The 26,351-nt window shown below is 37.8% G+C and overlaps 1 protein-coding gene across 5 annotated transcripts in view; it reads right to left on the bottom strand.

Moving 5' to 3' along the window:
* LOC149813481 (cyclin-dependent kinase F-4-like) overlaps nucleotides 1-26,351 on the bottom strand; it is a 72,515-nt gene that overhangs the window by 34,126 nt on the left and 12,038 nt on the right. For all 5 annotated transcript variants that reach the window (XM_089992327.1, XM_089992332.1, XM_089992330.1 and 2 more), the window contains 4 exons: nucleotides 24,594-24,696; nucleotides 24,460-24,512; nucleotides 24,304-24,370; nucleotides 23,409-23,517 (listed from right to left, as the gene is read on the bottom strand). In XM_089992327.1, the coding sequence (XP_089848453.1) occupies nucleotides 23,409-23,517; nucleotides 24,304-24,370; nucleotides 24,460-24,512; nucleotides 24,594-24,696 (332 nt within the window). The remainder of the gene's footprint in view (nucleotides 1-23,408; nucleotides 23,518-24,303; nucleotides 24,371-24,459; nucleotides 24,513-24,593; nucleotides 24,697-26,351) is intronic.

Below are 26,351 nucleotides of genomic sequence, written 5' to 3'. Positions count from 1 at the left end.
TTCACCCATCAACAAAATCAAAAAACTATATGAACCAAACAAATTACCAAGAAAGAATAGAAGAAAAGGGGGCAGAGAAAGCTACAAAAAGTCGGGCCTAACAAGGAAGTGATCAAACCAAGGAACTTCCTACATCGCAGTTTCTGAGGTGATCTTAACTCAAGACCAGCACTTCCAGAAATGTCCACCAAAAGCAACTCGATGGGCATTCTTAGAAAGCTATCACAACTGAAAATACAATGACAAAGTATGATCAGAGAATAAGGAAAACAAAGTGGTGTCTCTCTGCCAGAGACAATACTCGAAAAATGAACTGCTGCACATGTAACATTGGTAAGAAGTCACAACATCATGGTCTGCAAGTTGCAAACTAGGCAGCTCATAAAGCAGTTCCAATGCCAACTCTCTTGAATATGACCATGTGGATCCATGGAAACCTAAGTCACAGGGACTCGGCAAAGCAGGTGCCGCACCCGCGTCGACGCGACGCGGGTGTGCGTGCGGGTGCGGCACCCGGTGCCATCAATGCACCCAGGGTCGTTTTCATCCAATTTTTTAACGTAAAAAAAAATCTGTTGCCCGATCAAAAGGGGCTGCGAAAGAGGATTAGGGCAAAATTGCCCTAATCCTCTTCTTTCCCGCGCAGCTGCGCTCTCTCGCTCTCCTCCCGACGTCTCGCAGGGCAGCCCGACGCTGTTAAAACATATGTAATAATATACATCTATATATATAAATATAGATGTATATTCACCATAATACCCGATAGGGGTATTATGGTCATTTCACAAGTACCCAATAGGGGTACTTGTTTTATTTCTTTTATTTTGCTGTTTTTTATTTTTGTTTTTTTTATTTTTTAAAATGTATTTTGGATACCGAAAAGGGGCCCCACAATGGAGTCGTTGGGGCCCCCAACGGTCACAATTGTGACCGGTGGGGGCTCCCAACGACTCTATTGGGAGCCCCTTTGGTCTCCTTTTCTTATAAATAGGGGGAACCCCACTTGTATGTGGTATTGCTCTTGAGAGCTCCTCTTCAAAAATAGTGATATTATTTTTCATGTGTGTAGCCTTTTTATAAGGCCCTTCGTATATCCCTTAGTGGATTTCCTCTCTTATGCTTGTTGCATTTGTCCGTGTGAGACATAGTGAATGCTTTAGCATTCTTGGATTCTTCCGCATATTTCATTACAGACGCCACCTCCTCCTCTCCCTCGTCGCAGGTACCCCCTCGCTCTCTTGTTGGGTCGAAGGGGAGGGGTCAAGCCCCCCTTCCTGCTCCATCTGATTTCAAGGGAGAGGCCGAGCCCCTCTCTGTTTTCGGCAGGAGAGTCGGGAGCTGGAGTCAATATTATAAGTCTTGATTGTCTGCATAATTGATTTTAATATAAATTTTTTTGTGTTTTCAGGATAAAAATGACGGATTAAGGGAAAAGACTTGCGTCATCTTCGTCCCCACATATGAGTTCTGCTGCTAGTTTTTCTGATAGTTGTAGTGGAAGTGATGATGTGGGGCCACTATAGGTACATTTAGATAATCTTACAAAAACTGGAGAAGAAGGTGGTGGAAACAAGATATTTCGATGCAAGCTCTGTGAAAGGGATTTTATTAGGTATTACGCAAGAGTTAAGACTCATTTGTTGAAGATACCAGGACATGGCATTTCAGGATGTAGAAAAGTTGACGAGCCAATGCGAAAACAGTACACAAAAATACAAGAAGAATATGAGAAGATAAAGACAATGAGTGATTCTTGTGCAATTAGTGTGTCATTTGGAAGCCACCTAAAAGATGCTGGAAAAAAAAAGTCAATGTACGAGGTAAAGGAACGATACAAGTAGCATTCAATACATATGGAAGGGAGGATATGGATAGAAAAGTAGGGAGGTATTTTTATTCTAGTTCACTCCTATTTAATACGGATAGAAATCCTTATTGTAAGGATTTAGTAACATCTTTGGCAAATTGTAATTTGAGTAGCTATATGCCTCCAAACTCAGAAAAACTACGAACCACACTTCTGACAGAAGAGAGGGCAAATATGGAGAGGTTGCTAGAGATTAAAACATATTCATGAGAGCAAAATGGAGTTTCTATTGTTTCTGATGGATGAACAGATATTCAAAGGCGTTCACTGATCAATTTCATTGTTTGTTCGCTTAGTGGCGAAATATTCTTGAAAGCAGTTGATGCATCTGGGGAATATAAAAATGCCGAGTATTTGAAGGGGTTGTGTATAGAAGTCATAAAAGAAGTGGGTGATCCGAAAGTGGTACAAATCATTACAGGCAACGCTCCAGTTTGTAAAAGTGCAGCGTTGAGTTTGGAGAGTGAGTACCCTCATATTTTTTGGACTCCCTACATAGCACACAACTTAAATTTGGCCCTAAAGAGCATCTGCAACCCCAAAGAAGAAGAAAATTCACAAGCATATGTTTTATATTCATGGATTAAAGATTTAGAAAGAAATGTCAAAAGCATTAGAAATTTTGTTGTTTGACCACCATCGTGCTAATGTTATATTTAATAGGCATTCTGACCTAAAATTGTTGAAGGTCATTGAAACACGTTTTGCGTCCATCATTGTGATGGTGAAGAGGATTAAAAAAGTAAAGAATACTTTGGTTAGCATGGTGACTGATGAAAATTGGGCATTCTATCGTGCTGATGATGATATCAAGGCTCAAGAAATTAAGAAATTTATTATTGACGATGAGTTTTGGAACAGAGTTGTATACTCCCTTCAATTTATGCAACCTATTTGGGAAATGTTAAAAGAATTTGATAAGGATAAGCCCATGCTTCACAGAGTTTATGAAATGTAGGATAATATGATTAAAAAAATACAAGTTGTAGTTTTCAAGCATGAAGAAAATAATCTGGCATTGGATGATTCAGAATTTTTTAACCATATTCATTCAATTTTAGTCAGAAGATGGGATAAGAGCAACACTCTTTTGCATTGCATGACACATTCTCTTAATCCAAAATATTATGCAAATAAGTGGCGGGCAGGTGGTATTAGTCGTGTCCCTTCAAATTTAGACCCAGAGCTATCAAGACATAGAAATATGTGTATGATAAGACTTTTTCCAGAAGCATGTCTTCTAAATCAAGTCACACAAGAGTTTGAAAAATTTTCATCTTCGAGATTAGATGGATCGGCATTATTCGCGAGAGAGAAAGATAATATAGATCCTATCACATGGTGGTCAATATTTGGATCAGAAATACCTCTTTTCCAATGTCTTGCATTAAGAATGCTATCGCAGTCTGCTAGTTCATCTTGTTGTGAAAAAAATCGGAGCACATATTCTCAAATCCACAACATGAAGAGAAACAAACTCACCAACAAGCGTGCAGAGGATTTAGTATATGTTCATTCAAATCTTCGACTACTTTCGCGAACCAATGATGAATACAGGTGCTAATTTGTTCTCTTAGTTATTTAATTATTTCTTAGTTTTTTATTTAAATATACTTGTATTGTATTTAATATTTTCAAATAGGGTTTGTAACGCAGACAAAGAACATCCAAATTTTGGGATGTAAACCCAAAAGAATGTGACTTCGAAGGAGAGCATGATTTCAACATGACAAACATGGATTTATTTGAGCTCAGTATTCCTTCTAATGATGGATTTGATGATGAAGAAGAAAATTATTAAGATCCATTACTTCATCGTCATATGTAGGATATACTTTTGGTATGTAATTTAGTTTTTTTCTGCTTTACTTATTTGATTGATATTTAGGTTGATTTATGTAATTGTTTTACTTATTTGATTGATATTTAGGTTGATAAATTGCATGCATGATAAATGATATTATGACAATGTTAATTGTTAAATTGTGACAATTTTAATTGTTAAAACTTCAAAATTATATATATATATATATATATAATTTTTTACATTTTTGCTCTGCCGCACCCCGGCACTCATGTGACATAGATGGAAACCCATTACTATGTTCTTTCGATGATTTCCACCAAGTGAGAGAAGCCCTTATTATTGCCAATCCAAGTAATGGCTTTTTTTCCTTTTGGTTGCACCTATCTTCCCAATACAATTCCCCATAAGAAGTTATAGAACCGAAAAACTTATTTCAACAAGTTATAGAACACTTACAAGAGACACTTGAAAAACCAAGAAGACAGATGCTGAAACAGAGAAGGGCTCGCTCTGAGACTAGTGATCTCACAGAAAACTTCCGATGCTTTCAAATGAAGAGTGAATGGGTAGTTATAGCCCAACCACTCTTACTTTGCATTATTGAAGCTGACGCAGCAGATCAATAATGCGTTTCTAAAGTAGATTCGCTTATGTGAATTATTACAAGCCGACAATCTTACTTTTAAAAAGTGATTCGTCCACTATGGCGAATCATTGCAAAACGACAAGAAGTAAAAGCAGATTCGTCCTCTGGACGAATTATTACAAACCGACAAAAATCAAATTATTACAACCCGACAAACTTTTAAAAAAAGTAAATTCGTCCACTTGACGAATTATTACAAGTGACAAAGACAAGTGGGCCCTATATCATTACTTTGGCATTCCTGGTGAGGATTTTGCTTAGTTCAGAAGCAATTTCCCTGATTTTGGCGAGGGATTGCTGAATAATCCCTCGTATGTCACCCCAGTAGTTGTCCCGTGTGGAGGAATTGATACAGGCTTCAAGCTTTACCTCCTGTATTTTGATGACAACATCCAAAGCTTCTTTGACCCTTTCATGTGCGGCGCATTCTATGTCGCGTAGAACACCGCTGAGGTCGCTGCACTCTTCCATTGTCCTTCCTGGGTTTGTCCGGCCATATATTTTGGCGGGGTGCAGTTTTTCCATGTTGATCTTGTATCTTGCAACAAGATCATCACCTTTGCGCACATTTGATGAACTTTCTTCATCATCTGAGGTGATTGGGATGGTTTTGAACTCCATTCCTGAGAAAAATCATAAAATTTGTTAATAAAACTTAATTTTTCATCAGAAAAACACCCTTTTTCTTTAATGATCACTTTGATCATTCTTGATAATGTGTCTGCCAACACATTTTCCTTTCCTTCAATATGTTCGAAAATAATATTGATGCCTAAACCGGTGATGAAGTCCACGAACGCGATCCACCTGACTCGCGAGGGCTTATTGACATTGGTCTTGTTGAAGAAGTTTATTATGGCTTGACAATCAGTTCTTATTAGCAGCTCTTTCTGTTCCAAATAATAAAGCTTCAGACTTTCTAAGCTGTTCATCACGGCATGAATCTCTGCATCAATTGATGATTTTGGGGGATCAAATTTGCCGCTGGCATAGGCGCACGGCTTTTCCATTGTTTTGGGATCATATTTCTTGGGTTTCCACTTAATGACCCCTCCCCATCCTTCCATGCATCCATCAGCTTCCAAAACCATATAGCAATTTGCTGGTGAGATGGATAGTGGTGGCAGGTTTTTAACCTGCTCCTTGATCTGTCGAACAAGCTTCCAGTCTTGTTCGTTCATCCTTCTTTCTCTTGTTGGGCTTGTTTTGCCATACAGGGGAGTCAATAACTTACCAAGGTTGAGAATGAAGTTTCTGGCGTAGTTTAGTATGCCCAACCATGAACGCATACCAGCTTTAGTTGTGAGTTCCGCATCCGTTTTCTCAAGAATTTTCTTGATGATATTTGGCTGTAAGTAAATATCACCTTCTTCGATGATTGCACCTAGGAACTCCATCTTTCTCTGTCCGATTGTCATCTTTGTTGGACTGAGGACGAGACCATGCTGCTGGCATTTTTCTAAAAGGATACGAAGATGTTTTGCATGAGCATCCTCTGTCTGAGAGAAGACGAGGATATCATTAATGTATACAGCAATGAAATCTTCTGTTCCTTTGAAACAATTGTCCATCTTCCTTTAGAAGACGGCTGGTGCATTTTTCAAACCAAATGGCATTACAAGTCATTCATAAAGCCCTTGAGGCACCCAGAAGGCAGTCAAAGGGATTGATGAGGTTTCCATCATTACCTGATGAAAACCACTTTTCAAATCGAACTTTGAATATATTTTGCTGCCTGCTACCTTCTTAATGATAGAATTGATACCTGGTAATGAGTACTGATCTTTTTCCGTATTGTCATTCAATCGTTTGTAGTTGAAGACCATTCGTTCTTTACCTTTGGTAACAATTCCAGTCTTCGGGTCCTGTGTAGTTCCCGAATGCACAATAATGGCGGTGGTTCGATGCTGACTCTGTGATGGTCGAATCACGCCAAGTTGCTGTAGCGCTGCTACATGCTTCGCAAATGACTCCTTCATTTGCGGTGTGACCTGCTTCAGTGGCCGATCTTCTATGAGAAAATCGACATTCTTCAGAGTGATTTTGCAGGTAATTTTGTTTTTGGACCAATGCTTCAAGGGATCATCCCCGATGTATCCTGCATCTTTCAGTTTTTGAATCAGAGGATTAAACTTTTTCCGAAAGTTTTCAGGCGTTGGTCCGGCAGAGTACAGGACTCCTTCCTGTAGCTTAATGTATTCCAGGTCATCGATCTCTTGAACAAACGCAGAGATCTGCGTTGTCTGCTGCGTTTGGATGGTGGTCACGTTCTTGTAGAAGGTGATGATGTCTCCTTCTATTCTTAGGTCACCCTGCATAGCTCTTATGAAATTACAGCCGATGATCATCTGGATTTCGCCTCCTAACTGCATAGGAAACACATATGTATATGGAATTTTAAAGATGTTATCTCCTATAATCATCTTTCCATATTTCAATTTCTTGTTGGCGCTCTGCTTCGAGTTTACTCCAGTAAATTGTACTGTGAAGGTGGTGGCTTCCAGTGCTGATGATGGTATAGATCTTTCATCTATACAGAGGTAGTTGCGCCAGTGTCCAGGATTGCTCTTACAGTAAAGATTGGAGTTTCAGGGATTTCAAATGTAACATTTAAATTATAAAGGCGGTTTCGAATTGTCTTACCACCCTTAACACCCCCACCACACTCCGCTGCGAATGAGGTAACTTGTTGAACCTCTTAAGAAAAACACAGAGTGCGGAAACAAAAGAAGTTCTTGAAATCCGCACTCTGTGTTTTTCTTAAGAGGTTCAACAAGTTACCTCATTCGCAGCGGAGTGTGGTGGGGGTGTTAAGGGTGGTAAGACAATTCGAAACCGCCTTTATAATTTAAATGTTACATTTGAAATCCCTGAAACTCCAATCTTTACTGTAAGAGCAATCCTGGACACTGGCGCAACTACCTCTGTATAGATGAAAGATCTATACCATCATCAGCACTGGAAGCCACCACCTTCACAGTACAATTTACTGGAGTAAACTCGAAGCAGAGCGCCAACAAGAAATTGAAATATGGAAAGATGATTATAGGAGATAACATCTTTAAAATTCCATATACATATGTGTTTCCTATGCAGTTAGGAGGCGAAATCCAGATGATCATCGGCTGTAATTTCATAAGAGCTATGCAGGGTGACCTAAGAATAGAAGGAGACATCATCACCTTCTACAAGAACGTGACCACCATCCAAACGCAGCAGACAACGCAGATCTCTGCGTTTGTTCAAGAGATCGATGACCTGGAATACATTAAGCTACAGGAAGGAGTCCTGTACTCTGCCGGACCAACGCCTGAAAACTTTCGGAAAAAGTTTAATCCTCTGATTCAAAAACTGAAAGATGCAGGATACATCGGGGATGATCCCTTGAAGCATTGGTCCAAAAACAAAATTACCTGCAAAATCACTCTGAAGAATGTCGATTTTCTCATAGAAGATCGGCCACTGAAGCAGGTCACACCGCAAATGAAGGAGTCATTTGCGAAGCATGTAGCAGCGCTACAGCAACTTGGCGTGATTCGACCATCACAGAGTCAGCATCGAACCACCGCCATTATTGTGCATTCGGGAACTACACAGGACCCGAAGACTGGAATTGTTACCAAAGGTAAAGAACGAATGGTCTTCAACTACAAACGATTGAATGACAATACGGAAAAAGATCAGTACTCATTACCAGGTATCAATTCTATCATTAAGAAGGTAGCAGGCAGCAAAATATATTCAAAGTTCGATTTGAAAAGTGGTTTTCATCAGGTAATGATGGAAACCTCATCAATCCCTTTGACTGCCTTCTGGGTGCCTCAAGGGCTTTATGAATGACTTGTAATGCCATTTGGTTTGAAAAATGCACCAGCCGTCTTCTAAAGGAAGATGGACAATTGTTTCAAAGGAACAGAAGATTTCATTGCTGTATACATTAATGATATCCTCGTCTTCTCTCAGACAGAGGATGCTCATGCAAAACATCTTCGTATCCTTTTAGAAAAATGCCAGCAGCATGGTCTCGTCCTCAGTCCAACAAAGATGACAATCGGACAGAGAAAGATGGAGTTCCTAGGTGCAATCATCGAAGAAGGTGATATTTACTTACAGCCAAATATCATCAAGAAAATTCTTGAGAAAACGGATGCGGAACTCACAACTAAAGCTGGTATGCGTTCATGGTTGGGCATACTAAACTACGCCAGAAACTTCATTCTCAACCTTGGTAAGTTATTGACTCCCCTGTATGGCAAAACAAGCCCAACAAGAGAAAGAAGGATGAACGAACAAGACTGGAAGCTTGTTCGACAGATCAAGGAGCAGGTTAAAAACCTGCCACCACTATCCATCTCACCAGCAAATTGCTATATGGTTTTGGAAGCTGATGGATGCATGGAAGGATGGGGAGGGGTCATTAAGTGGAAACCCAAGAAATATGATCCCAAAACAATGGAAAAGCCGTGCGCCTATGCCAGCGGCAAATTTGATCCCCCAAAATCATCAATTGATGCAGAGATTCATGCCGTGATGAACAGCTTAGAAAGTCTGAAGCTTTATTATTTGGAACAGAAAGAGCTGCTAATAAGAACTGATTGTCAAGCCATAATAAACTTCTTCAACAAGACCAATGTCAATAAGCCCTCGCGAGTCAGGTGGATCGCGTTCGTGGACTTCATCACCGGTTTAGGCATCAATATTATTTTCGAACATATTGAAGGAAAGGAAAATGTGTTGGCAGACACATTATCAAGAATGATCAAAGTGATCATTAAAGAAAAAGGGTGTTTTTCTGATGAAAAATTAAGTTTTATTAACAAATTTTATGATTTTTCTCAGGAATGGAGTTCAAAACCATCCCAATCACCTCAGATGATGAAGAAAGTTCATCAAATGTGCGCAAAGGTGATGATCTTGTTGCAAGATACAAGATCAACATGGAAAAACTGCACCCCGCCAAAATATATGGCCGGACAAACCCAGGAAGGACAATGGAAGAGTGCAGCGACCTCAGCGGTGTTCTACGCGACATAGAATGCGCCGCACATGAAAGGGTCAAAGAAGCTTTGGATGTTGTCATCAAAATACAGGAGGTAAAGCTTGAAGCCTGTATCAATTCCTCCACACGGGACAACTACTGGGGTGACATACGAGGGATTATTCAGCAATCCCTCGCCAAAATCAGGGAAATTGCTTCTGAACTAAGCAAAATCCTCACCAGGAATGCCAAAGTAATGATATAGGGCCCACTTGTCTTTGTCACTTGTAATAATTCGTCAAGTGGACGAATTTACTTTTTTTAAAAGTTTGTCGGGTTGTAATAATTTGATTTTTGTCGGTTTGTAATAATTCGTCCAGAGGACGAATCTGCTTTTACTTCTTGTCGTTTTGCAATGATTCGCCATAGTGGACGAATCACTTTTTAAAAGTAAGATTGTCGGCTTGTAATAATTCACATAAGCGAATCTACTTTAGAAACGCATTATTGATCTGCTGCGTCAGCTTCAATAATGCAAAGTAAGAGTGGTTGGGCTATAAATACCCATTCACTCTTCATTTGAAAGAATCGGAAGTTTTCTGTGAGATCACTAGTCTCAGAGCGAGCCCTTCTCTGTTTCAGCATCTGTCTTCTTGGTTTTTCAAGTGTCTCTTGTAAGTGTTCTATAACTTGTTGAAATAAATTTCCCAGTTCTTGTTTTGTTTCCGCTCTTCTTTTGTTTCCGCACTCTGTATTTTTCTTTTTGGTATCCATTGCCCAAACTGTTCAAATCCAAGCGCTCGATTCAACCAGTCCGATCGACGCTCCTGGTGTTGCCTATATTCATCCGAGCATTCTTACGACCAACGGTCTAGCCTTGACTGCTCTTGCTAAACAAGGCAACTCAATCGTTGAGCTTCTCACTCAGGTTCTTTCGAACCAAGCTGTTATCCTGTCAAAGATATCTGAACTTCAAGGTTCAGAATCTAAAATCCAGTCTAAGGAAGACGATATAATCGAAGAGATTACTCAAAAGTTCAAGAATCTCTCGATTAAAGCTCCTGAGGCTAAAGGAAAACTCAAGGTTTTCAAAGACCCGTACACCATTTTGAGTGACGAAATCAAAAAGTTGCCCAAGTAAGAAGATGGATAGACGCCCTGCTGTCGTTGCTAACCAGCCTTCCACTTCTTCAACAACAACGGAGTTCCAAGACCAAATTCGGGACTACCGTACCGGCCAACGGAACCTGCATAATATGCGAAGAAGAGTTAACTCTTCCACCGTCAACCGTACCGGGAAATTCTGGAGCAACAGTTGCAGCGGTCACTCCGTGAACGTGCAAACATGGTACCTGCAGAAGTTCTGTACAATTCTAGGCAGGATACTAATCAGCATCGGGTGTATCAACACCTGTCTGAAGAAGCTGTATCTATTCTAGACAGCCAGCAGATTGACCGGCCGTTCATTCAACCGGAAAGCTATCAAGAGTTGAGGCGGAGTAATTTCCGCTTTATCCATATCGGCTTAGCACAAGTCCGGCTGCAGATCTTGCACATAAGAGATGAAGGCACACAGGCCCTCATCGTCTTCAGAGATACACGGTGGCGTAATGATCAATCAATATTTGCCACCATGGAGGTAGATTTATCTCAAGGACGTCAGATTACATTTATAGTGCCAGACACTATAATGACGCTTGGAGACTTCTACCACAACTTTCAGTTTTTGAATCAGAGTATTAAACTTTTTCCGAAAGTATCCACACTTACAACGTACTTTCATCAAATTCCCCTACATATCCACATCTTTCAAATTTCTTAAGAGTTTGCAAAGAAAGTATTGGAAATCATACTTTAATATAGAACATAGAATTAGAAGCATTCAAAGTATGAAAAGTTTTTTTTTGCAGTATGCACATTGTCAACAAATAAATACACTCCAGATGCTGCAAGCTGAGTGAAACAATCTATTTTGAGCTGGAACTTCAACAACACGTCCTTATGTACTTTTAGGAAGTTAGCACTTCCCAGATCCCGTTTGCACAACCCAACACACAAACATTATCCTGGATGCAAGTTTTCGACAGAGATTACTCACACAAAGACAATAAGAGGTCCAACTCAAGCTAAGCAACATCAAAATCTCTCACAATGGGGAAGCCCGCCAATGAAAGTAACACAAGATGCAGAACAAAGAAGCGGTAAACATCACCAGACATAGCAATGAGGGAGCTCATCAAAGAATGCAAATTTGACACCAGAGATTAAAAAGAACTAAGGAAGATGCTAGGACTCTGTCAATATGCACACCAAATCAAGTCAAAAAAATTCTCGGGCGTACATCCTATCTAGTTGCTCAAATCGTTGAGTGAAAGAAATAACCTATATTGCTGTGTATCATGGATACGAACTTCGTCTTATCATTTATCAACATACTTCTTTTTAAGTTTGAATTTAAGGAGAATAGCTTTGTCACTTAGCACTTGAAAAAGGTGAAAATTGCAGTAGCAATGAAAATGATGCTACATGATCTACAAGCATCATAGTTTCTCAAATCACTACTGGATAGGGACAGAACCTGATAGACTAATAAAGAAATGATAGTAATCATAAACCCTTCATTTTCAATCACTGGTTATCAAAAGATGAGAGAAAAAAAGTGTGTGGAACAACATTGCAAGTCAAAAACCATGTTTGAGTCAACACGGCCAAAAGCTATCATCAAAAGAAGAACCAAGATAACATGTACAAAATGAGAACGAAGCACAGAAGGATAGAAAGTTTGCTACGTTGGCATATTATAAATGGAAATTTTCACAGCTTGTCATTTTTTATGTTTCTTAAAATATGGACACCTTGTTGTTACCAAGGTTGCCAGTCGAGGAAGCGGGAGCGGGAAGCGAGGCACTTTCAAAATTTTAGGAAGCGGGAAGCGTGGGACGACTTAGAAGCGAATCACGAACCGTCTCGGAAGGGAACCGGAAGCGACCTAGGAAGCGAGGGGGAAGCGAAAAAAGAAGAAAAATAAATAAAAATAAAAATATATAAAATATAAAAAAAAATGAAAAAAAGAGGGAAGCATGGGGAAAGCATTGAGGGAAGGGTGGGAAAGTGTGTTTCTCATAAAAAGGAAGTGCGCTTCCCAAAAAAAGGAACACTTTCCCGCGGGTTTCTAAAGTGCGACATTCCGCACTTCCGAAACGTGTATCGGGGAAGCGCGCTTCCCCTATGGTATAGGCGCTTCCGGTAACTCTTTTTGTTACACAACACTTTTGCTTTTTCTTTTTTCTTTTTTCTTTTTTCTTTTTTTAACTTTATGTGGTTGGATTTCCTTAAAATCACGCCAAAAGATATGCTCGATCATTAATATGTACCCCATTTTGGCTCCTGCTTAGTATTCCCCTTATATACTAGTCATATTTAAAACTTCATACAAATGGCTGTATCCCTGCATCTGCAGCCATATCCACATGACATAGATCTTTACCGATACAGAAATACATATTCTTCAAATTAACGTATAGGGATGCTGATGCTGTTGCAATTGCTATTACATAAGTTTTTAATTAATTCCGCAATGTTTTAATTGACAAACCTACGATATTGTAGATTTTATGTTTTTGGTTTAATATGCTACAGTATTTACAGAAACTTCTTTAGCAGAAAGTGGTACCTAGTTTTTCTATGGCTGATAGACAGACATAACTTATTAATGTATTTCACATCCAACCACAAAGAATGCAAACTACCATTGGACACACATAATCAACTTCAATTTCTTCTTAATGACTTCCCCTCCTTGGTTAACGTTTCTCACACGCTGCACTTCACACTTTTGTAAGATTATCCCAAGGTTGCCAAACTAGGAAGCGGAAGCTGAAAACTGTGAGAATATCTCAAAAAGGAGATAAAGTGTGCGATAAGCACAACACCACCAATGTGCACAAATGCACAAGAACACTTAGAACAAATGTACACGAAGGTACAATAAAGAAACTCAAATGCACAAAGGCATACAAAATATAAAGAATTTTATTGAGAAGAATGGAGAACAAAAGCTCCAAGAAGTGAGTTTTACAAAGGGGGAACTCCCCTATTTATAAGAGGAAAAGGAGCCTTGGAGGGGCTCCACTAGCTGTTGGGGCCCCTCCAACGGTTAGAATTCTAACCGTTGGAGAGGCTCAACAGCTAGTGTTGAGCCCCCTCCAAGTTGACTTTGAGTCAACAAAAAAAGAAATAAAAATGAAAAAAAAAAGAAAAAGAAAAAGAAGAAAAAGTAAAAATACAAAAATATTACAACATATTCATAATTATGAATAGGCGCAAAAGGAAGGGAAATGACTAAAATACCCTTGCGGGTTTTACAAGAAAAAAGGAAACATATATATTTACATATATATATATATAAAGATAAATACATATACATATATACATCATGTATATATGTATATGTATCTCTCTTTTATATACATATATGTAAATATTTACATAAGAGAGATACATTTTAACACCCTCCCTCAAACTTAGGGCACAATGACCGAAAGATTGCTAAGGAGAAAGTTGAATCTTGCAGAGCAAAGCGCCTTGGTGAATAAATCTGCCAACTGATATTCTGAAGTCACATAAGGAAGATCGATGACTTTTTGCAGATATGTTTCTCTGACATAATGGCAGTCCATCTCAATATGCTTTGTCCGCTCATGAAAAGTGTGATTCTTAGCAATATAGATTGCACTCTTATTATCACAACACAACTTTGTGGGTTCTTGAATTGGAATTCCCATGTCTTGCAGCAACTGATGAATCCAGACAATCTCCATAGTTGTAGAAGTCATGGCTCGATATTCTGTTTCGGTGGACGATAGAGACACCTTCTGTTGTTTCTTACATCTCCATGAGATCAGGAATTCACCTAAAAAAATACAAAAGCCTGTAGTGGAGTGACGATTATTTGGATCACCTCCCCAATCAGAGTCAGTATATGCAATTAAATTTAACTCAGAAGATGAGGAAAGGAAAACTCCCTTGTTTAAAGTTCCATTTATGTATCTGACAACTCGGAGAACGGCACTCATATGAACGGATGTAGAAGCATGCTGAAATTGACTTGCAGTATGCACGGCATGAGAGATGTTCGGCCTTGTGATGCTAAGATACATTAAAGATCCCACAAGTTGCCGGTAGGGGGTAGGATCCTCCAAAGGTTTCCCATCATCGATCTTCATTTTTTATCCCACAATTTCAGGGGTCTCACAGATTTTATCATCAGTAATACCTGATCTGTCAAGAATCTCACAAGCAAGTTTAGTTTGAGACAAAAAATAGCCTCTATGAGAGTAGGCTACCTCGATACCAAGAGAGTAAGTCAGATACCCCAAGTCTGACATTTCAAACCTTTCTTTTAAAGTGGTTTTAATGTTTCTGATGCCCTTTATGTCACTACCTGATATCAACATATCATCAACATACAACAGTAAAATCACAATTCCTGCATCAGACTTTTTGACGAACATAACAGTGTCAGTGTAGCATGAGGTAAAACCATTTTGAACCATCACATCATTAAATCGATCATACCAAGTCTAAGGGGCTTGTTTTAAACCATAAAACGCTTTTTGCAAACGAAGGACTTTCCCCTTTGGTACGTTCATACCAGGAGAAGCATCCATGTAGACTTCTTCATTAAGGTCCCCATTTAGAAAGGCATTTTTAACATCCATTTGGTAAATATTACATTTTTTAATAGATGCAATGGTGATCAAACACCTTACAGTAACCATTCGTGCAACAGGAGCAAAGGTTTCTTCGTAATCGATGTTGTATTCTTGACTATATCCTTTTGTGACAAGACGGACTTTATATCTTTCGAGAGTGCCATCACTCTTGGTTTTGACTTTAAAAACCCATCTACATCCTATTGTTTAATTTTCTTTTGGAAGACATTAAAAAACCCACATTTTGGCTTTGTTGAGGGCTCTAAGTTCGTTGTCCATGGCATCCCTCCACTCTATCATTTCCTTAGCTTCTTTAAAATTTCTAGGTTCTTGATATGAGTGAATGGCACTAAGACATGCCCTATGCTTTGGAGAAAAAGACTCATAGGATATAAATCTAGAAGGATTTTTCCTAGATCTTTCAGTTCTTTGAGAGTGGTTGGAAGATTCACTAAGGTCACTATATTTCTCTATTGCACTTCTAAAAGTGCTTTTATCTCTATGTGTATAGGTAATTGGTTCATTTATCATTTCTTCTTCTTCATGAATGGTTTAAGGAATACTTTCACTTATATCATCATTCTCATTCAATTCAGCATCGCTAAAAAAATCTTCATTTCTAGATAATAGTTCAAATAAAAAAGAGTAATCGGCATTATCTTCATGAGTTTTGTGTTCTTCAAAACACTTATGTTTTCTAAAAATGTTACATTTCTTGAAACATATAGTTTATCATTTTTAATATCATAACACCTAAAACCTTTTTGTGTTTCCGAATATCCCAAAAACGCACAAGGAATAGCTTTGGGAGATAATTTATCATTCTTATCGATGAGAACAAAACATTTACAACAAAAAATTCTTAACCTATTGTAATCGGGTTCTTTTTTATACAAGATTTCATATGGAGATATTTGATTCAAGTTTTTGGATGGAAGTCGGTTTATGAGATAAACTGATGCAAGAGCCGCTTCGGCCCAAAATCTTTTGGGAATTTTTTGAGAAATGAGCAAAGTTCTTGTAGTTTCAATTATGTGTCTATGTTTTCATTCGGCCAACCCATTTTGTTGAGGAGTTTTGGGACAAGACCTTTGATGAACAATCCCATTATTTTCAATATAACTTTTGAAATCATTTGAGAGATATTCTCCCCCGGAATCGGTTCTAAGAATTTGTAATTTACTATTGAATTGATTTTGTATTAAAAAACCTTAAAAGTAGAGAAAACCTCATGTTTATGTTTGAGGAAGTATATCCAACTATACCTTGAGAAATCATCCACATAAATAACATAATACGAAAAACCTCCCTTAGACACAACGGGTGCTGGTCCCCAAACATCCGAATGCACAATTTCAAAAGGCTTAGTTGAAAACATAGTTAATTGTCCAAAAGGTAAGCTTCTCATTTTACCAAGAATACAATCATTACAATTGAAATTGTCTTTACATAAAGTTTTAGCAAAATGTAAATAAGAAAGCTTGACAATATTTGGATGCCCAAGGCGTTTATGCCAAACATTTATATCTTTATGCTGGGCAACATTACAAAAAGAGGTTTTTGAAATTTGAAGAAATTCCATAAGATAAAGATCTCCCTTCATAGAGCCTTCCCCAATCAACTTCCCGGACCGGCGATCCTCTATCCAACATTTATTTGATGAGAATTTGATATCACACCCATGATCCGACTCGTATTCTGACGTTACATAAGGAAGATCGATGACTTTTTGTAGATATGCCTCTCGGACATAATGACAGTCCATCTCAATATGCTTTGTCCGCTCATGAAACGTGTGATTCTTAGCAATATAGATTGCACTCTTATTATCACAACATAACTTTATGGGTTCTTGAATTGGAATCCCCATGTCTTGCAGCAACTGATGAATCCAGACAATCTCTATAGTTGTAGACGCCATGGCTCGATATTCTGCTTCGGTGGATGATAGAGACACCTTCTGTTGTTTCTTACATCTCCATGAGATCAGGGATTCACCTAAAAAAATGCAAAAGCCTGTAGTGGAGTGACGATTATTTGGGTCACCTCCCCAATCAGAGTCAGTATATGCAATTAAATTTAACTCAGAAGATGAGGAAAGAAAAACTCCCTTGTTTAAAGTTCCCTTTATGTATCTGACAACTCGGAGAACGACACTCATATGAACGGATATAGGAGCATGCTGAAATTGGCTTGCAGTATGCACAGCAAGAGAGATGTCCGGCCTTGTGATGCTAAGATACATTAGAGATCCCACAAGTTGCCGGTAGGGGGTAGGATCCTCCAAAGGTTTCCCATCATCGATCTTCATTTTTTATCCCACAATTTCAGGGGTGTCACAGATTTTATCACCAGTAATACCTGATCTGTCAAGAATCTCAGAGGCAAGTTTAGTTTGAGACAAAAAATAGCCTCTATGAGAGTAGGCTACCTCGATACCAAGAAAGTAAGTCAGATACCCTAGGTCTGACATTTCAAACTTTTCTTTTAAAGTGGTTTTAATGTTTCTGATGCCCTTTATGTCACTACCTGTTATCAACATATCATCAACATACAACAGTAAAATCACAATTCCTGCATCAGACTTTTTGACGAACAGAGAAGTGTCAGTGTAGCATGAGGAAAAACCATTTTGAACCATTGCATCATTAAATCGATCATACCAAGCCTTAGGGGCTTGTTTTAAACCATAAAGCGCTTTTTGCAAACGAAGGACTTTCCCCTTTGGTACGTTCATACCAGAAGGAGCATCCATGTAGACTTCTTCATTAAGGTCCCTATTTAGAAATGCATTGTTAACATCCATTTGGTAAATATTACATTTTTTAATAGATGCAATGGTGATCAAACATCTTACAGTAATCATTCGTGCAACAGGAGCAAAGGTTTCTTCGTAATCGATGTCGTATTCTGGACTATATCATTTTGCGACAAGACGGGCTTTATATCTTTCGAGAGTGACATCACTCTTGGTTTTGATTTTAAAAACCCATCTACATCCTATTGTTTTATTTCCTTCTGGAAGACTTTGAAAAACCCACGTTTTGGCTTTATTGAGGGCTCTAAGTTCGTTGTCTATGGCATCCCTCCATTCTATCATTTCCTTAGCTTCTTTAAAATTTCTAGGTTCTTGATATGAGTGAATGGCACTAAGACATGCCCTATGCTTTGGAGAAAAAGACTCATAGGATATAAATCTAGAAGGATTTTTCCTAGATCTTTCAGTTCTTCGAGAGTTGTTGGAAGATTCACTAAGGTCACTATATTTCTCTATTGCACTTCTAAAAGTGCTTTTATCTCTATGTGTATAGGTAATTGGTTCATTTATCATTTCTTCTTCATCATGAATGGTTTGAGGAATACTTTCACTTATATCCTCATTCTCATTTAATTCATCATCGCTAAAAACATCTTCATTTCTAGATAATAGTTCAAACAAGAAAGAATAATCGACATTATCTTCATGAGTCTTGTGTTCTTCAAAACCACTTATGTTTTCTAAAAAGGTTACATTTCTTGAAACATATAGTTTATCATTCTTAATATCATAACACCTAAAACTTTTTTGGGTTTCCGAATATCCTAAAAACGCACAAGGAATAGCTTTGGGAGATAATTTATCATTCTTATCAGTGAGAACAAAACATTTACAACCAAAAATTCTTAACCTATTGTAATCGGGTTCTTTTTTATACAAGATTTCATATGGAGATATTTGATTCAAGTTTTTGGATGGAAGTCGGTTGATGAGATAAACCGATGCAAGAGCCGCTTCGGCCCAAAATCTTTTTGGAATTTTTTGAGAAATTAGCAAAGTTCTTGTAGTTTCAATTATGTGTCTATGTTTTCGTTCGGCCAACCCATTTTGTTGAGGAGTTTTGGGACAAGACCTTTGATGAACAATCCCATTATTTTCAATATAACTTTTGAAATCATTTGAGAGATATTCTCCCCCGGAATCGGTTCTAAGAATTTGTAATTTACTATTGAATTGATTTTGTATTAAAAAACCTTAAAAGTAGAGAAAACCTCATATTTATGTTTGAGGAAGTATATCCAACTATACCTTGAAAAATCATCCACATAAATAACATAATACGAAAAACCTCCCTTAGACACAACGGGTGCTGGTCCCCAAACATCCGAATGCACAACTTCAAAAGGCTTAGTTGAAAACATAGTTCTTTGTCCAAAAAGGTAAGCTTATCATTTTACCAAGAATACAATCATTACAATTGAAATTGTTTTTACATAAAGTTTTAGCAAAATGTAAATAAGAAAGCTTGACAATATTTGGATGCCCAAGGCGTTTATGCCAAACATTTATATCTTTATGTTGGGCAACATTACAAAAAGAGGTTTTTGGAATTTGAAGAAATTCCATAAGATAAAGATCTCCCTTCCTAGAGCCTTCCCCAATCAACTTCCCGGACCGGCGATCCTCTATCCAACATTTATTTGATGAGAATTTGATATCACACCCATGATCCGATAGTTGAGAGACGGAAAGCAAATTTAAATTTAGTTTTGGTATAAATCTAACTTTAGGGATAAAAAAACCTTGTCTTTCAAAATCACCAATTCCTTTTATTTCAAGAGAAGCCCCATCCGCGGTGGAGACAAAAGAGGGTGACAAATTTTTTGAGTATTTAGAAAGTGCAAAAACATTTGGAGTCATATGAAAGGATGCACCCGAGTCTAAGAGCCAAAGGGTCTTACCGGGAGGAGAAAAGGTGGTCATGGCGGCTCCGGAAACGGATCCCTTGAGGAGTGGTTGAAGAGCTTCCATGATTTGATTGAGAGACAAAGTAGCATGGTTGGAAGTTGATGGACCTTCCTCCTTGGTTGATTGGAAAGTAGTAGACATAGCCACCATCTTCTTCCATTTAGGGCATACTGGTTTAATGTGACCCGGTTCTTTGCAAAAATGGCATATGATCTTACTATAATCTCTTCTTCCATAATGCCCACCATTTTCTCTTCCTCCTTGATTTTTGTTAAAATGAGGGGGTTTATAGGTTTTAACATTATTCCCCGGTCTTGAGACGGCATAAGCACCCTCATCCTCATCTTTAGAGGGAACGGCCAACACACTTAGATTGGTTTTATTCATTCCCAATCTAGTTTCTTCTCCACTTAATTTGGTAAGCACATCTTCCAAAGGAGGGGAAGAGAAGGAAGATAAGAGAGAGGATCTAGTTTGTTCAAACTCGGGTCTAAGCCCATTTAAAAAGTTAAAGAAATGATCATCTTCTAATTGTTTGGACCTCAATTCAATAGCCTCACCACTCCATTTAGGTTCTTGGAGGGCAAGCTCATCCCAAATAGTGGATAACTCGGCGAAATACTCTCTAACGGACATTTCTCCTTGTTGAAGGGTTAAAGCCTTCTTTTGGAGATAGTATTTATGGGATAAATCTCTTGAGGTATACATTCTTTCAAGATATTCCCATACTTGATATGCCTTTTTGAACTTTAGAATGTTAGCATTAATTTTGGTCTCAACCGAAGAGAAGAACCATGAGAGTATTTTGTAATTTTTCATTTCTCACTCTTCATGCTTCTTATTGTAATCTTCAAAAGCCTTTTCTCTTTCTTCTCCCTCAAGAACCTTGATCTCCCCTCTCTCAAGGGTAGTAATTTTTTGTTCGGGTTCGGGAATAGTTCCTTGAACATATCCCCAAAGACTCTTACCTTTTATATGGGCCTCCATATTCCCGGCCCATACATGATAATTCGTTCCATTCAATTTGAAGCCAAGAGAGAAGTGAGAATCCTTTTCGCCCATTAGAGAGGATACAAAAAGAAATAAATGTGTACCACAATGCGAAATGAGTCCCTTCTTGATGTAGGAAGCTTCTAAAATATAGAATGAAGAGCTGAGTCTTCACTCTAACCACCACAACTTAATGGCACGCTTTTCGAGGTACTCCACCGAAGAGAGAAAAGAGCACGATCTTCTTTTCCTTTAAGCCTAGCTCTGATACCATGTGAGAATATCTCAAAAAGGAGATAAAGTGTGTGATAAGCACAACACCACCAATGCGCACAAATGCACAAGAACACTTAGAACAAATGTACACGAAGGTACAATAAAGAAACTCAAATGCACAAAGGCATACAAAATATAAAGAATTTTATTGAGAAGAATGGAGAACAAAAGCTCCAAGAAGTGAGTTTTACAAAGGGGGGAACTCCCCTATTTATAAGAGGAAAAGGAGCCTTGGAGGGGCTCCACTAGCTGTTGGGGCCCCTCCAACGGTTAGAATTCTAACGGTTGGAGAGGCTCAACAGCTAGTGTTGAGCCCCCTCCAAGTTGACTTTGAGTCAACAAAAAAAGAAATAAAAATGAAAAGAAAAAAGAAAAGGAAGAAAAAGTAAAAATACAAAAAATATTACAACATATTCATAATTATGAATATGCGCAAAAGGAAGGAAAATGACTAAAATACCCTTGCAGGTTTTACAAGAAAAAAGGAAGCATATATATTTACATATATATATAAAGATAGATACATGTACATATATACATCATGTATATATGTATATGTATCTCTCTTTATATATATATGTAAATATTTACATAAGAGAGATACATTTTAACATGTATATTTATGATACGGGAAAGCAGAAGCGAGAAGCAATGCGTTTTAAAATGTATAGGAAGCGGGAAGCGAGAAATAAAAAAAACAACATAAGAAATGAATGGGAATCGAAATGAAATGTAAATAAAAACTAAAATAAAAGTGACTATTCTTATATTTCATGATGTTTTAGTGTAAGAATTAAATTTTTAACAAAATCTAAAAAAGATGACTGCCAATTTAGAGAAAGCACATGGAAGTGAGTGTGAAGTGTGAGAGGAAACACATAAAAAACATGAAAAGTAGAGAAGAAAAATTATAAGAACAAATGAGGCATGTGTAAAGCATAAGAGAAGAATGGGAGAATCGAGATTCCCATCAAGTTTCGAAAGCGAGGAGGATCGCGCTTCCAAAGCGAGCTTCCCACCTATCTAAGAAGCTTCCGGTAACTCTGGATTATCCAGCAATTTCATAAAACATTCTTCAAACCTAACATCAATACAAAACCCTGCTCAACAACGGATGCAACTTGGACACAATTCAAGAGCTTAATAGCTATCAAGAACCTCAGAACTAAGGTTGTAAGTATTGTATCGTAACCTGTACCGATTCGATCCAAAATAAAATATGTATCGTATCATAAAAAATCATAAATTTTGAAAAAAAAATAAAAAATTCTAAAAAATCAGAAAAAATAGCAAAAATTTAAAAAAAAAACATAATGATGAAATGCACAAAAATGCAACCATAAAATCACATATGAAGCATTTATGTCTCTATGAGTTGTATAAGACATCATCAAACATAAACTATCTCAAAAGAAAAATGCAAAATATTAATTATCTAGCAATTAAGAATATGCCACAAGACTCATACTTTCATATTACATAAACAAAAATATTATGGCAACAATTGTACTCAATTTTCATTAGGTTTTTACTCATTATTTGACTGTTTCATTGTCGTGTCGGATCATTTGATGCCATATTCGTTGTAGGGGGCAGCATCCACTGAGGTGGAAATTTTTTGCAGAGTAACTTTGTAATTTTACTCATAATAAAGATTTTTTACCTTAACCCATTTTCTTAAGTGAAAAAACGGTGAAAATGCATTTTTTACCTTAACCCACTTCTTTGAGTGAAAAAACAGTGGAAATGCACTCTTACTTGACGAAATCACGAAAGCCCTCTCCTCGGCGCAAAGATCGACCCCCAAAACGATCTCATGACTCTTAGGGTGCATGGAAAGCTCTCCAGTATGTTCTATATGAATGAGGGTTTCGGCCCTCAAAAGCTCTTTAAAACCCAAAAACATAAAAGCACAATTTTACCTATTTTATGTCCGCAGGCACCATATCGTCCGATACATGAGATACATCTATGACACACACCTGTATCGAGATATGGGTGTGTATTGTATCAATACAATACATATCGTACTGGATCATACGATACAGACAACATTGCCCAGAACTATACTATGGCCACTTTCAAATTCAACAAATAATCCTAACACATTAACTCTTTCCAGTTATATGTGTTGATTCACATTCATATCATAAAAATATCCTAACCAATCTAACGGGAATTCAAATACCACAAACTTGGAAAAAGGAAACCATGTTCATTTTCATAACCAGTAAGTATCTCCAAGCATTGCAGCAGATCACCCATATTAAAACTTGGAACACACATCCATCCACTAAATTTAAAAAACACAAAGTTTTAAAAGAAAAGCACTATAGATGGATGCTAATCAAGAAACAATAGCATGGCACACAGAAAGTGGTAATAATATACAAACAGATCTTACCTTTGGAAATTGATAGTTGATTGAATCAGCAAGTCTTAACCCATCAGCCCAGGTATTTTGATCAGGACTACCTATCACACTGCATATCTTGTATATTTCATCTGCTTCACTGCAAAAAGTTCACAAATATGATATACAAGGAATTATCAACCAAACGGATCAATAAGGAAAGTGAAAGTTGCGTTGTTTGTAAAATCAAGTCAGTAAACAGAAAAAAAATCCTCAACCTATGTCACATATGTACAGGTTCAGGTTCAGGTACAGGAACGAAGGGTACGACAATGGGATTTTGAGAAGTGGTAGATATGGGGGTACAACTATATATATATATATATATATATATATATGAGAGCAGGTAAAGCGTGTTTGGACATCAAACTTCAAAGAGAAGGTGTCATATCAGCAATGCAATGCATAAGACTAAAAAACATCATAAGTGTTTCATTAGTAATTTTTCTTGAGGATTCAAATAAAACCATGAATGTGTGGCCAATACAAAGGCATTAAGATGCTTGTACTTTTTAACAAGATTAACACGTTTAATCATAAAAAGTATGTTTAAATATAAAAAAAACCTAAAGGTAAATTTATAATGAATACTTGTAGATTAAATGAGCTAAAAACTTAAGCATCCTCAGGTGCCAGTGTCACCGAGTGTCAAACACAGACACTGTTGGCTTGTAGAAGTGTCCAAGTAACTTTGGGTCTAACGTTTCAAGCATAAGCAACTATGCCATGTCTTAGAAACTTTGACCAGTTGTGATTAACATGGTTACCAGAGAATTCTCCAAGTGAAAAAGAAAAGGGATGCATGTGCACAAACTCGTGTGTCTGATGATCTCCTGAGCGCTTCACTAACAATGTAACGCATCCATTATGCTCCTGCTAGGAGTACCTTGAACCAGGAAAGAGAGGATGAAGAGTAAACAACTCTGCCATGATTGCTCCCATAGCCCACATATCTACAAAAGGATAAAAGAAGATCCATGGAGTCAATATCATCATTTATTAATAAAAGGAACTTCTTGATTTGGCCAGAGAGCAAACTTACCAACTGCAGAGTCATACGCAGGTGACTGGAGCAGAACCTCGGGTGCCCTATACCTGGATGATAACAGGTCAGAAAAAACTGGAGCAAAAAAGAAAATTTGTAAGAACAGGACCTTAGATGTATGGTAGCCTTACCATCGAGTTGAAACATATTCTGTGTATGGTGGCTTAGAGAAGACTTCACGTGCAAGACCAAAATCAGCAATCCTAATTGTATCTTTGGTAACCAAAAGATTCTCTGCATGAAAAATACAAGTACCTTTACCACTACTACTCAAAAAGAAAGCATGTTCACTTTTAATTCATGACCTATAAACTTATTTTCACCGCAATAGCATCACCCATCTCAACCGCTAATCAAACACTATAATGAATAACAAAAACTGTAGTTAATGACCAAACTGTGCCATGGTTTTGACTATAAAACAGGAACACAAGCATCATGCTCAAGGCCTTCCTTATACTTCTGTTAATATAATATTGAATCTTGCAAAGAAGAATTAGTGCTACACTGCTACCACTTCTACCAATTGTAGTGTTAAGCAACAGAAGCAATCACCACATTGATAGAAGTTGAGTTTGCGTCAGATCTGGTCTTCAACAAAGAAAGAAAGAGAAGAAGGTAGAAGAAGAAGAAGAGGGAAAACACAAAGTCGTGTGGCTGCACAGGTGCACGATTTTTCTTAAATATAATCGTGACCTGTTTTGTGTATATAAACATTAGATTACAAGACAATACATTTGTGGACATGATTGTCCTGCAACAAAAGGCAATATTACATCCGTGCCCCAGTAAGCACGTCAATGAGATGCACAATCCCAGTTTGGGTCTGGGTCAGACTCAAACTGGGTCCAGCTACACGACACTTAATACCCTCCCTCAAGTTGTGCATGGTCTTGAACCATGGACAACTTGTTCTTTAGGAACCAAAATCTCTTTTGCGTCAAACCCTTTGTAAACATATTTGCCACCTGGTCTTCCGTAGGAATGAAATGAGGCTCAATCTCTTTGTCTTCAACCTGCTGTCGAATGAAATGTTGATCTATCTCAATATGTTTTGTCTTACTGTGGAAAATGAGATTAAAAGATATTTTAATGGCACTTTGATTATCACACAATAAGATAGATTTGGAGATCTGTTCCTCCAATTCATTCAACAAATGCTTTGTCCAAGTAGCTTCAGCAGTTGCAACCGTCATTGATCGATATTCAGCCTCAGTACTTGATCTAGCTACTGCCTTTTGTTTTCTACTGCTGCAGGATACTAGGTTTTCTCCAAGAAAGATGCAATATCCGAAAACTGATCTTCTTTCATCAGGATCTCCTGCCCAGTCTGCATCACTGTAGATCGTAACATCATGCATGCTTCCTCTTTCCAAACTTTTCTTATATACCAACTCACCTTCAATGGTACCTTCTAAATACCTCAACACTCTCTTGACTGCATCCATATGCCCTGTTCGCGGCTCATGCATGAACTGCGACACTTGATTGACAGAATAAACAATGTCAGGGCGAGTAAAGGTAAGATATTGAAGCATACTGACTACACTTCGATATCTTGTAGGATCTGGGTACAAATCTTCATCCTGTGAACTGAGCTTTTGATGTAAGACATTCGATGTAGACAAAGGCTTGCAATCTTGCATGCCAAATTTCTTCAATAAATCGAGTGTGTATTTATGCCTTTACCCATCATGTCAAGGTCAGGTAACCATCCTTCATGTCTACCTCGACGCTAAGGAAATAACGCAAATCTCTCAAATCTTTCATCTTAAACCTCTTACTTAATAGTCCTTTTATTTCTTCAATGTGATTCATTGAATTCCCTGTAACTATAATATCATCAACGTATATTAACAACATGGTGATTATGCCTTTACCCTTGAATA

Source organism: Nuphar pumila, chromosome 16, assembly GCF_984573655.1.
Source record: "Nuphar pumila chromosome 16, dmNupPumi1.hap1.1, whole genome shotgun sequence".
Lineage (NCBI taxonomy): Eukaryota > Viridiplantae > Streptophyta > Magnoliopsida > Nymphaeales > Nymphaeaceae > Nuphar > Nuphar pumila.
Note: the sequence above shows the minus strand (reverse complement) of the source record. Positions and strands in the feature narration are given on the sequence as shown.